General features: G+C 41.8%; 1 protein-coding gene across 15 annotated transcripts in view; it reads left to right on the plus strand.

Moving 5' to 3' along the window:
• The window catches only part of dmd (dystrophin), a 311,598-nt gene that overhangs the window by 136,603 nt on the left and 162,361 nt on the right, over positions 1 to 12,634 (plus strand). For all 15 annotated transcript variants that reach the window (XM_036127849.1, XM_036127856.1, XM_036127844.1 and 12 more), the window contains exons 6-9: positions 1,744 to 1,845; positions 4,045 to 4,115; positions 5,035 to 5,153; positions 6,998 to 7,188. In XM_036127849.1, the coding sequence (XP_035983742.1) occupies positions 1,744 to 1,845; positions 4,045 to 4,115; positions 5,035 to 5,153; positions 6,998 to 7,188 (483 nt within the window). The remainder of the gene's footprint in view (positions 1 to 1,743; positions 1,846 to 4,044; positions 4,116 to 5,034; positions 5,154 to 6,997; positions 7,189 to 12,634) is intronic.

Here is a 12,634-nt window from a genome sequence, read left to right on the forward strand (position 1 = left end):
AGGGTTCTTTGGCCCTACCAACCCCTCACTGAAGGTTCTTAGTAGTCCCAGTTTAAGAACAGCAGGTTGTAATGCAGGAAAGAGAAACACGTTTCTCCTGTGAGCCTTTTTCCTTCTTTTATCATAAATCTGGCCAATCTGACTGAGTCCTCTCACTGGAACCAGAGGTGGAGAGAGGACTTTCTGCCAGTGGTGCCAGACGGTGCAGGCAGGATGCATTTTGGTTCCACCATTGCAGTGGCTCACCAGTCTGTCTGCCAATCAACGGCACCCGGTCCAGTTGCTGAGAGATCTGCTGCTCTCCATCAATCGCTTCAGAGCTTTGACCATGAGCCCCCAAAGGTTTGCATACATTTGTTGGAGCAGGCCAGCTGCACCAGGTTCCTCCTCTTCTTCCTCCACCCTTACATGTTTTGGATCTGGGCCTTCATCTTCTTTTCTCTGCCTCTTCTTTTATCCCCTCTTTGGCATTGCTCAGAGTGCCCAGCGCTCAGGCTTGACCCTTGAACCGGGGACCCAGCAGTGTGGCCAGCCCCAAGCATTTAGTCTTTTCAGCCTTTTTAAATCTTGTCTGTAAGCTTTACAGCGGGGCATCCTGCACAGAGTTGATCCCTTTCATTCTGGGACCCTCGGCCTCAGCACAGCAATGCTTGGGAGGATGCAGGAGATGGAGGCATCTGGCTTGCTCATCTCCATTGTCATCTGTGCAAGTGGGCCCGGTGTAGCAATCAAAGTGGAAACGAGAGCCCAGTGATCAATGGATAGCGGTGAAATCTTCCCATGGTCACCTGCATACACATTTAAAGCACGTTTCTGCTGCAGCATCCTCTCCTACAGATGTAGAGGTGAGCCTGGAAGACTCTGTGCTGGGAGGGTCATGGTCAGGTGTTGTTTGGTCAGGACAGAGTGGTTAAAATGGCAGGCAGGTGACTTCAACTGTGCTACAACGTCCACCACCGCTCCACCAACAATGATGCGCCAGTTTCCTTGGCAGAACCAGAGAGAAAGTAAAAAAAAGAAAACACACGCCGCTCTGATGAGGCCTCGGCCCGTTCTCAGAGTGAAACAGACACACCGCTTTTACCCCCTCACAGTGTGAGAGGCAGACTTTCAAAGCCCAGATACAGCTAAGTTAGACAGGTAAAATTCATAAAAATGTGGAAACCCATGTTGCTGTTGTCAGTCACATTCTGCAGGGTGAGTGCAGCAATGCATGCGCATCACGTGATCTCTGCTGAATGCGCTGATGGATGGGCAACGCAGCCGTGTATCGGCCGATGCCGATACGTTGTAGTTCCATCTGCTGGCAGTACCGCGGACCTATCAGAAAGCAAGATGGCGGCCATAGACAGCTGCTGTAAGAGCCAGTAGATCGTCCTGCAACGCCTCGCAGTGCAGGGTTAAATTACTCAGCTCCTTTCCTTTTGCTCCTCCGCTGGGCGCTGCTGACTTTCTCCGTTGCTTCCCCTGGTTTACGCATTGATTGCATGCGTAATATCATTCTTCATGTTATATGGCCATGTTATGGTAAATATACACAAAAGGGTTGTGTTAACTAACTAATAAAGCAAAACAAAGTGTAAAACACAGAAATAAAATATAAGCCAACAGGGTGCAATAAATTAATTGCCACCCCTTTGTATGCGACCAGAGTGACCTACTGGCGTCGTAATTCATAAAGTCATAGAAGATGTTAATCTTCAGTGATTCATACTGACAGCAGTTTGTTCTCTGTGTGTTCAGGTGAAGGATGTGATGAAGGATGTGATGGCGGGCCTACAGCAGACCAACAGTGAGAAGATTCTGCTGAGCTGGGTTCGTCAGAACACACGACAGTATCCTCAGGTATGGTGCCGTACTTTTAGGTTTTATTAAGTTATAGCGCATGACAATATTCTACACTTTGCTGTGTATGAATAGAAATGAACGTACTTTGGTAAAAAATGAAAATCTAAAGTATTTACCTTTGTCATTTATAGCTTGGCAACAAAATGAATTTATTGCTCATGAAGAAAAAATAAAAGAATACATAGAGCAAGATGATGTTGAGTGGACTGTTAAGTTTGACTTTGACTAGGCCCTTTTACTACATGATTATGCTTTGATTCCATTATAGCTCTAGCTGATTGTTTAGGGGTATTTTTCTGCTGGAAGATGAACCTCTGCAGCAGTCTCTAGTCTTTTTTCTCTAAAGAGCTTTTCTTTAGCGACTGTATTGTGCTTATCTTCATTCACCTTTCTATTAACTCAACTGGAACAGTTTTCCTGCCCCGGTGTTCCACTTCCACCACCTGTTTTCAGGGTTATGCACTGTGCACTGACCAGGAAGTTCAATGTTGGTCTCATCTAACCAGAACAGCTTATTCTTGTTGGATTTGGGGTGTCCCCTGCATGGCTTGAGGAGGGAAGGGGACTTCTCTGGTTTGGCTCTACTTTAGCTAACTGGCTCAGGATGCAGCAAGGTGCTAAGAAATGGTATCACATTATCATGATGGTTTCCCATGCCCCGTTCTCCTCCCCAGCCTCTGACGTGCCGATAATGAATCACAAGAACCTCTCAATCAAAGTTTAGTATATGCTGAACAACTTATGACAGTCCTTCACACGTGATCAGTGATCACCACTCCTCCTGAAGATCTCACCAAGACCCTAGACAGACTGAGTATAGCAGGGTCCTCTCCTGGTTTAAAGGGACTCTAAATGGATTATTTTTTGTTTCATTTTTAAACCAATTTGCTGTAGATCAAACCAGTGCTTTAGTTTTATATATACACACACACACACACACACACACACATATATATGTTAAGCGTGACAGCAGCAAGCCCACTGCTGCTTTTCTGCTGCTTCGTATGCAGCATCAATCTACATTGAGGCAGAGTGAGACAGCTTTATTGGTCCTTGTATGCAATTCATTTGTAGCCTCCCAGTTCATATATATTCACTTCATACAGACCTCATGAAAACAGTCGTCAATTCAGCAGTCCACTAAATGTGTGATGTCTGTGAGGGAGGCGGCGGTATAATGTGAATCCTTTCTATCTGCTGTTTGCCGTTGGCTAACACCTCTGACAGGACCGCCGTGGAACGTGATGGGAAACATTTGGAAACAGAGAAATGTTTGAAATGTACTACTAATCTAAAGTAACTGTGTACGGTGTCGGTTCTGTAGTCACAACCTGAAAGCCTTTAAATGATAATCACGTAGTGCGCCAAAGACATTAATATAAATAAAGCCGCTAAGCTTCTAAATCCACAACATTACTGATATGTATTTTACAGCAACAGTTTGGAAGCAGTTTACAGTTTAATAATGTTATATTTTCCACTTTATAAGAATGTTAACAGTGCAGTACATACTTTTGTCAAAGGTTTTTCTAATAATAATCAATTTACAGTTTAATAATGTTATATTTTCCACTTTATAAGAATGTTAACAGTGCAGTACATACTTTTGTCAAAGGTTTTTCTTATAATAATCAGTTTACAGTTTAATGAGGCGATATTAAAACGCCACAGTGTTCCCTAAAAATGAACTCTTTCTCATAAAGTGCAGCCCAGTTGGTGTCAAAATGTTCTCCATGTCATCTGGTGAACCACATGTGGCTGTTATTATCAGCCTGTGGTCAGTAGGCTCTTTACCTGGGGCGACACAGTGTGGCGGGGCGGTGCAAGTTTAATCTACCAGTTGTACGATGAATACGCTTCTGTTGCCTGTTCATGGTACATGGTTTTATTTGTGAAAACTCAACAATGGAGCATTGTTTGAGATACCCTGCTCTAAAATGTCTGTAGGCTGTTTTTATTACATACAGAGCTAAAGTAACAGATGGAGCATAACAAGCATCCCTTTGACTTCCAGTTCTTTGCTTTTCAGAACATTTAAAGCCTTTTGTGTCCTTTTTCCACCCGTGGCTTTTTGTATTTAAAGCTCTGTCTGTCTTCGCTGTGCTTCAGGGACAGAGTTTCATCTGTGGGTTATACAGCTGCATTCACACACTGGCTCTTCAGCTTTCTTTATATATATATTGTCTCTGTCCTCAGGTGAATGTGGTTAACTTCTCCAGCAGCTGGAATGATGGATTGGCCTTCAATGCCCTCATCCACAGCCACAGGTACAGCAGAATGAAATGTTGTGTTTGAAAGCTGAAAAAGGAGCAAAGATATTGAAGCACCAAGAGAGAAAGAAAGAAGGAGTGGAAAAGAAACGTACCCAAGAGGTATAGAGACAGACAAGACAATGTTCAGTTTTCTTAAACTGAACAACAACAAATGATGGTTTTAGTAGAAGTTGCTCTCTGTATTCCACAAGACCCTTTTTTAATCTGTTGTTTTATTATTAATGATTAGTACATCTCAAAGGCAGATTTATTCAAAGATTACAAAATGTTCTACAATTAAATCCAGTACTTAACATTAGAGGACAGAAATACAGTAGGTGCATCTCTTGATTATCCACTGATTATTCCACTTAACCTTTGACTACTGCCCATTAAGTAATAATGTAAGGTCACTTGACTTTTTCAGTTTCTTCCCCTCAATGCTAAAATCAGTGCATGATTAAGGAGCTTTTTGCTCTTAAATACATGTACTGGTTGTAGGTCTAGGAGTCATTCACACACACAACCAATAAACCAATAGGAGATGCCTACATGCAAACCATCTTAAATATGGAAATGTCCAAAGTATTCACGTAGATTCATTTGATTGAGATTTAAAACAATAGGTAACCACAGTGCTTCACAATTTCCCAAACAATGTTAACTTTGATCTCATGCCACCGTGAAGAAACTGGCCAAAATAAAAGTTCAGCTGAATGATGACCCAAAGCATTTGTCCAAATCATTTAATTAGTAGATTTTCACCTGCAACAAATGTACAGAGGTTAAAGGTAAGATCTTATTTTAGAGAAGTTTATCTTTTACACTTACCAGGTAACTTATAATAAGCCCCATGAATGACTGTGCCAACCTGAAATCTAAAAACACTGGGCTGAATGTTTGGTCCCAACGGTTTCCTCTGCCATCTTTCCAGGCCGGAGCTGTTTGATTGGAGCGCGGTGGAGAAGAAGACGTCGGCGATCGACAGACTGGAACACGCCTTCAGTAAGGCGGAACAGCACATGGGCATAGAGAGGCTGCTGGACCCTGAAGGTAACGCCTGCATAGATGGTGAACAGGTCCACAGCCATGACTAGTTAATGCCCAGAAGAAGGGCTGAGCTGAGAGAATTGGAATCGGCCGTTTGGATTACGTGTCATGCTGTCGTTGGCCTTAGACTTTAAGTAGAGATGTGCAAACTGACTGAGAGGCAAACAGGAACGGCTATTCTGAAGTGGACACAACACAAAGAGAGAAAAACACACACCGGGGTGTCTGTGCTATCTATTTTCTGCCAGAGTGCTCCAGATCAATTTCCTCTGTTAATCAAAACTGTCAGGCAGGGATAAGGAGAATAACACTAAGCATTTCCTCTTCAGCCCCATTGTTTTCATCTGTCTTGTTTTCCTTGGCATCTCCTTCTCATTATGTGTTTATTTGGCTGCTCTGCCTCAGATATACTGGGACCTGTCTCTTTTACTTGTTCGCCTGGTAGACTTGCATGTCCACCGGCTCTTTGTCTCCTTCCTGGGAGAAAAAGAAAATACAAAACGTCTCCTTTCTACCTGGAGCCTCCTGTTTAAAAATCACTCCTCAGACTTAATTCAGCGGTAAGGCTCAGTTGAAGCAGTCTGACTGACACATACTCAATGCTGTGGAAGATAATAAGCAGTCTAAACAATGGCCCCCAGTGATTCATGAGAAAAATGGGAAAAAGTGACTGTGGCGGTTGAAGGACAGCCTAATTTATGCAGCCTGTAAGATCGCTTAGTGGTGGGGATCTGCTCGCATTCTTTTTGAGCTCCATCCTCGCAGGTCTTTGTTTTCCTTCAAGGCTTTTTTTCCTTGTTAGAAAAAAACTCCATTTTTCTTTTTAGACTAAAGATCCATTCGGTGGTTTTGGATATTAATATTCTATCAAATTACTTTGGCGTTTAACTCACATTACTGTGCCTTGCAAAACTGTTCACACTTTTATAACTTTTTTTACATTTTGTAATATATTTTGTTATATTAAAACCACTAACTTCAATGTATTTTTATTGGGGTTTTATATCTGACTGACCATTGTAAGGCTACGGTAAATGGGTTGTTAGAGAAAATTGGTGGTCATTGATGGCAAAAGCGCTGTGATCGTGTGCTTGTTTGGACAAATGGAGGATCTTTTATGCTGCTACATCATTATTTTTTCCATCACAGCTACTTTGATAATTTTTTCTAAACTGGACCAGTGTGAGATTCTGTCGGTACAATGACTTCAAGCAAAGATACCACACTTGGATGGCATTCAAAACAAAAGAATTAAACCCAAAAATAAAAACTGCTTAGTAACATCTGATTTTGAAACAGGAATCTCTCGGCTCTCACTACTTTTGCTTATATTTTTTTTTATTTATATTCTAATTGTAACTTAAAATGATCTATCATTTGTATCTCGAGATATTTAAAATGTTGTGGTTCAATGCAGAGCAGGGTGAAGCGGTTTCAGCAACTGATATTTTGAAGATCAATTTGTTCTGTCCCTATCAGAGTGGGAAATTTGATTGAAAACCTAAGAAATAGAAAATAGGTGTTAAGATTAGTTGTAGTTCTCCAGTAAAATGCTCTGTGACTTGTGATGCTAGCTTGTTAGCTTGGTTAGCTTGTTAGCTTGGTTAGCTCCAACAGTAGTGAGTCTGCAGTAGGCGGCTAGCTAACAGGAATGCTAACCCCTTTACTTTGAAAACAACGACAACTTCAAAATATTTCACTGGAGTCCAAGTCATGGCACGACAAGAAATATTTCTAATATTTTTCTTTCGATGGAGATAATTGCAACATGTGGGGGAGGGGAAGTGGAGAAAACGTGTTTATCACCTTTAAAATGAAATTTCCTTGTCATGCTCGGTACTTTGCAGATGTGGCGGTCTCGCACCCCGACAAGAAGAGTATCATCATGTACGTGACGTCGCTGTTCAGGGTGCTTCCTCAAAGCGTTTCCATGGAGGCCATTCAGGAAGTGGAGGCGCTGCCGTCAGCGGCCATGGCTGCGCGTGTTACAACGGAGGAGCACTACCAGATCCAGACCCAGCAGCGTTTCTCTCAGCAGGTTGGAAACTCAGACATGCCCACACACACTCCTTCATGTCTTCTTGCATTTGAGGGACAAAGGTTGCTCTCACCAAGTCCTTCATGTGAAGCTGTAATGGTCCTTTGTTCATTTTGAGTACATTGTTGTGAAAAAGTATCATCCTCTAAAGATTTCTCCTGTTTTTGCTGTTTTGTTGCCCTCAAATGTTAAATAGGACTTAACTGTGATTAACCACAATATTTTGGACTGCTGAGTTCAGTTTCACTTGAGGCCAGATTTCTGCCAGAGCCATTAGACAAAAAAGTTGCTTAAAGAGAATCAGTTTGACAGCAAAAAAGTAAGCTAAGAAATCTTTAAAAACAACACATCATCCCGCCCTGTAAAGAAATTCAAAACAGAAGACTTTATCGACAAATGAAGAAAACAGAACAGTGGAGAACCTTCCCAAGAGTGGTTGGCTGGTCAAAAGGACTGAAGGCTGGATGGACAACTCATCCAGGAGGTCACAAACATTACAGAGCAACATCTAAACCTCTGAAGCCTCTCCTCATTCAGTTTAGGTGACAAGATGGCATCCATGGGAGACTTCCAAAGCCAGAACTACCAAAACGAACACGAAGGAACGTTTGACGTTCGCAAAAAAAAGAAAGAAAAGAACTTGAAGATGCTCAAGATTTCGGGGGGAATATTCTGTGGACTGACAGGACAGGGTGTACCCCGTGTCATCTGAAGTCAGAAATAGCATTTCAGAAAAAGAAAACCATGCCGTCATTCAGATGTAGGTGTGGACTTGACGGCCAGTTAAATACACGGTTCATGCTCAAACCCTCCGATGGGGCTGAATCTGACCAACTCTGCAAAGATAAGGATAAATTCCTTCACAGTGATTTAAGGACCCATTTCACTATGTGAATGTTTGAAGAAAAATAGACATTTCGTTGGAGGCAAAGACACTTTTGCAGCTCTGTGTGTGGAGTCACTACAACTGGACTGACTCTGACATGGATTAAACAGAGTATTGGGTTACGTTGGTTACCTTGCATTAAATTACATTAGCTAATGTTTAGCACAATGCGCTGTCAAGGTGTGTTTCAGTCAAACTTACCTGCTACTTTTCAGCCAAGCCTTTGGATTTATATGTATGTGCACATATATTTATATTATTTTTGCAGCAGCTGTGAATTTTGAAAAAACGTTCATGGTTAGTGTTTTTCTTTATAATTTTTGGATCAATACCGTCAAACTGTGGTTTTCTTACTGCTGATTATAAATGGTGAAAATTTCAAGAGCAACACTGGAAGCTCTTGAGTTTTCTCCTCTGCACTGCTGTTTTACGTAGTTTCTACCTGAAGCTCTATATCACTGATCCCATTTGCCTTGCAAATATATGACACCAAATCCCACACACAGTCTCACATACAAATGCAAAACAGAGGGGGGAAAAAATCCTGAAAATCCAAATAAAATGCGTCAAAGTTTGCCGTTTTACCGTGACAAACTGTGCATAGAGTTGTACCTTAGCGTGCTTCTAAAGCAGCACTTTAATTTGGTGTCGGCCTTAATTGCCAACCATCTGTACCTTCATCCAGTCATCCATTTTGCAGCCAAGATTTCAGGTAAGAGTCTCAGTGGCAGCCAGGTTACCAGATGTTCTCTTGCTCGCAGTAATTTCCTCCGGCTCGCTCCGAGGGATACGCAGAAGAACAGCCGCCGTGCTGAGGGTGGGCTTTACCACAGACCCAGAGCAGCGCGTTACCCGCTGAAATGTATTGGCTCACAAATGAAAACTGACGTCTGATTCGACACACAACCAGAGATTAAAACGCTGTAAAAAAATTTGCTCCCACAAGTGACATCTGCTCTCACCTTTCGAGCTCAGTTAGGCAGAGGTCAGTGGCCAATCGCAGCAGATTGGAGGGACATTAGTGGAATAACTCTGCCGATATTATCATCTGACTGGGCAGCAACCACATCAGACCCCCTCCTATTGCTCACATGCCTGTTTGAGAGCAGGAAAAAGCCTGCAGCAGACGAGGAGAAATGTGAAAATGAAACCTGCAGCTTGGGAAGGGAAGCAGGCAGACACGGATTATGAAGAGTGAGATGGAGCAGACAGAAAATGACTACAGGAAACAAGCAAGATGACAATAAAATAAGAGATGCAGACGGTGGAAAAAAGTTACTGACAGCAGCTATTATCTACCTCTTCCATCATCTGTCATCAACAACAGAGCACTTATGCCACCTCCTCGCATTAATATTATACTAACACCACCTGGGGCTCAGCAGGGTGACGCGCCTTAACTTTTTCTTGAAGGAATATATGAAAAATAACTCGATTGAAACTTGGAGATGATTACCTGAAGCTAGTAAAATGTACCAAAAACCTCATCCATCTGATACCTTGGGCAGGTAGAAAGGAAAACCAACGCTTAACGTCATATTCAGGGGAATAGTGGTTAGCTGTTCTCTCACTGAACCAGGTAAAAAAAAATACTGGAAAGAATCTACAATGGTTGAGATTAGAGGCAGCCAAAGTCAAATACAAATCTGCTCAGTTCTTACAGCTTATAGAGAGAAATTAAAATCATGTATTGTTTCACAAATATGCACCACTGTGTTAGTCTATCACGTAAAAAAAACACAATTAATGACATTTTTGCAAAGGCACTGTTTTTAAAGTTTTTATGGATCTGACATTTGCACAGTTGGACTCCTGCAGAAATTTTCATTTCCAAACCAAAATGGGCAAAACTCCTGCACTGATAGGACTTTAAGATTCTTTATGTCATCTTGACCAATAGGTCTGCATGCTTTCTGAATATTTATGCCCGACAGTTCTCACTATAACATTTATATGCCGAGCAGGTAAACACTGAATTATGAAATATTTAAGCATAAAAAATCTAAATGTATGCACTTTGATGCTATCAATCTGTTACACAGTCATTTCACCATTGCATTCACGAAAAACCACTAACATAGTTTGACAGAGAAAAACATAACAGACCAATATAAAAGATCACAACAAAGGATAGCACCTATTAAACAAGATATCGCATGAAGCAATCTTAAAAGGTTTGATTAGAGAAGAACATTTTGGAAAAGCAATTAAAGGGTAACATAGATTTACCCTTTGTGGTTGTTTTTGTCCAACCAGGGTTTGTCTGAGAGTTAAAAGCCTTACATGACTACCTCACTATATTATGATTCACAGTCCAGTGTAATCTAAAATGGCTAAAATACTAAAACTGTAATGCACCCTATAATTCTTCAGTGAGTTCAGTACTTTAAGCATGTAAATGGAGAATAGAAGAGAGCCTATAGGTGATCCCCGTGCAACACTTTGCGGTATTTTAGCCATGGAGGCCAACATGGTACATCTACAATCTGCATCCAAAAATCTAAATCAGTCCCATCTGTCCACAATGAGAAGTTTGTGATTTGTGTGGTCTGAAGCATAATTTATGCTTGACCCATCCGTGCGGCCCTCGTGGCCATGTTACGTCATTTTGGCTAACACGCCCCTCATCGTGGCCGAAAGTTTCCACTCCGAGCACCTAGAAGACTTCCTCACCACGCAGACAGTCCCACGCCGAGAAAACATGGCGGACGAGGATGGGCTCATTCTGCCGGAGGTCTGTAAATATGGACATCTTTATGATCTGGCCCATGAAAATCACCGTGATCAACAAGTTGTTAACAATTCCTGGACAGAAAACACCGTCTCTCTTGGAAGAAAGTAGGAGGCTTTGAAATGCTGAAACAGCTGTTTTCTTCTACTTCTACATGTAGTGGGGTGTGGTGCGCTTGGCACAGCGCTGCCCTCTAGAGTCTAGGAGGACAGTGCTACTTGAGAGAAACAGCCACATGGAGCATACAAACGTTGTATCCGACGTAGGTCCCTGAAGCATAAAGCAGCCTTTACCCACAGCAGTGTGAGCCAAGATCTGGAACTAGGCTGAAAGCTGCTACAATATTAACTTTGCTCGTCCTCAAACTAGTTTCCATTTTGGTTAAAGCGTCAGACCATCAGGACTAAATAGGTAGGTTTGGAAAATCTAATGGAACTAAAGCAAGAATGTGGGTTGGACGGCAGATCTGATCCTGTTATTTTACAAAAATGCAAAGAACGTTTTTAGACTGCTCAGTCTTTGAGATATAAGGGGAAAACCATTAATAACCAACGTCCTTTCTAACATATGAACAGATCTTCTTGAAAAGCAGACTTTCTTCCGTCGTTTGAGAGCATCTGTGGAATCACTGGCCTGTGGGGTGTTTTTTTTTATATTAGAGAGTTTGGTCAAGGATGGGAAGCCAATAATTAATTTTAATAAATCCTCTGTCCAAGTGCTTCAGCGACTTTTATGCTTTTCCAGTTGAAAGCATAACACTGTTGAATCAGCATTGAGAAGGCAAGCAAATCTCCAGAAACTGACTGAGGTGGCACTTTGAACACAGCTTCATGGTCATTTTTCTGCAAACCCATTGAGCAGAGCCCCAAAGATATATGGATTTAAAGTTTGAGAATAGTTGCAAATAAACTAGACCCAGACCGAGCTCTACATGGTGTGTAGAACACAGAGATTTCTACTTCCTTTGGTTAAAAATGGATGACTTAGAGTGATGTGCTTCCTTTGGAGAAAATGTAAGAGTTACTGTGTGGACTGTGATTTAGGGGGGGGGGGGGGGGGAGAAGGAAATTGAAAGCTTTTCAGAACAAGAGCTGCACTTGCTTTGCCTGTGTGCTGCTGTTTCCAGTATATAACCCTGTCTCTCCGTCTTTATTGTCTGCCTCTAAAGCTTGGTTTCCATCCACTGACTTTCTCCAAAAACCTTGTATAGCTCAGAAGGGGAAACATTCATTTATATAGTGAAAGGCCTACTGCACCAATCAGTTACAGTGGCTCCTAAATGTGTGCAAACCCCTGTTATAAATGCAATTCATAATACATTTATAGTAATAATACATTTAAATAAAAACTGTATTTTCCAGACTATACATCACTCCTGACTTAAGTATAAGTCACATTAGTCCAAAAATGTCATGAAGAGGGGGGGAAATGAGACTATAAGGAAAATTTATTTAGAAGTCCAACAGCAGATATTTCCTCTGGAAAGGCAAGTAATTCAACTACACAGTAGAACACAGAAGAACAGACTGAATAGGTATCTGGTACATTAACGTGGCACATTCATAGCTACACAATAACATAAAGAACATGCCGGGCAGGCAGAATAGGCCGAATCAACATAACAAGCCGCTCCACCAAGCAACTATAACCTGTAAGCAAGTTTCCCAAGGTCCCAATCTCAGTCCTCATCACTGAATCCACCCAATTCCTCCTCCTCAGGGTCATTTCTGAACAACTCTGGAAGAGATGGTGGAGTCTCCGTTGTCTTTAAGTTAATGTTTCAGTTCCTTGGTTTAGTGGTACCGGCAGCATATAGTTAAAATAAGCCT

The sequence above is a fragment of the Fundulus heteroclitus genome, chromosome 24 (assembly GCF_011125445.2).
Source record: "Fundulus heteroclitus isolate FHET01 chromosome 24, MU-UCD_Fhet_4.1, whole genome shotgun sequence".
NCBI lineage: Eukaryota > Metazoa > Chordata > Actinopteri > Cyprinodontiformes > Fundulidae > Fundulus > Fundulus heteroclitus.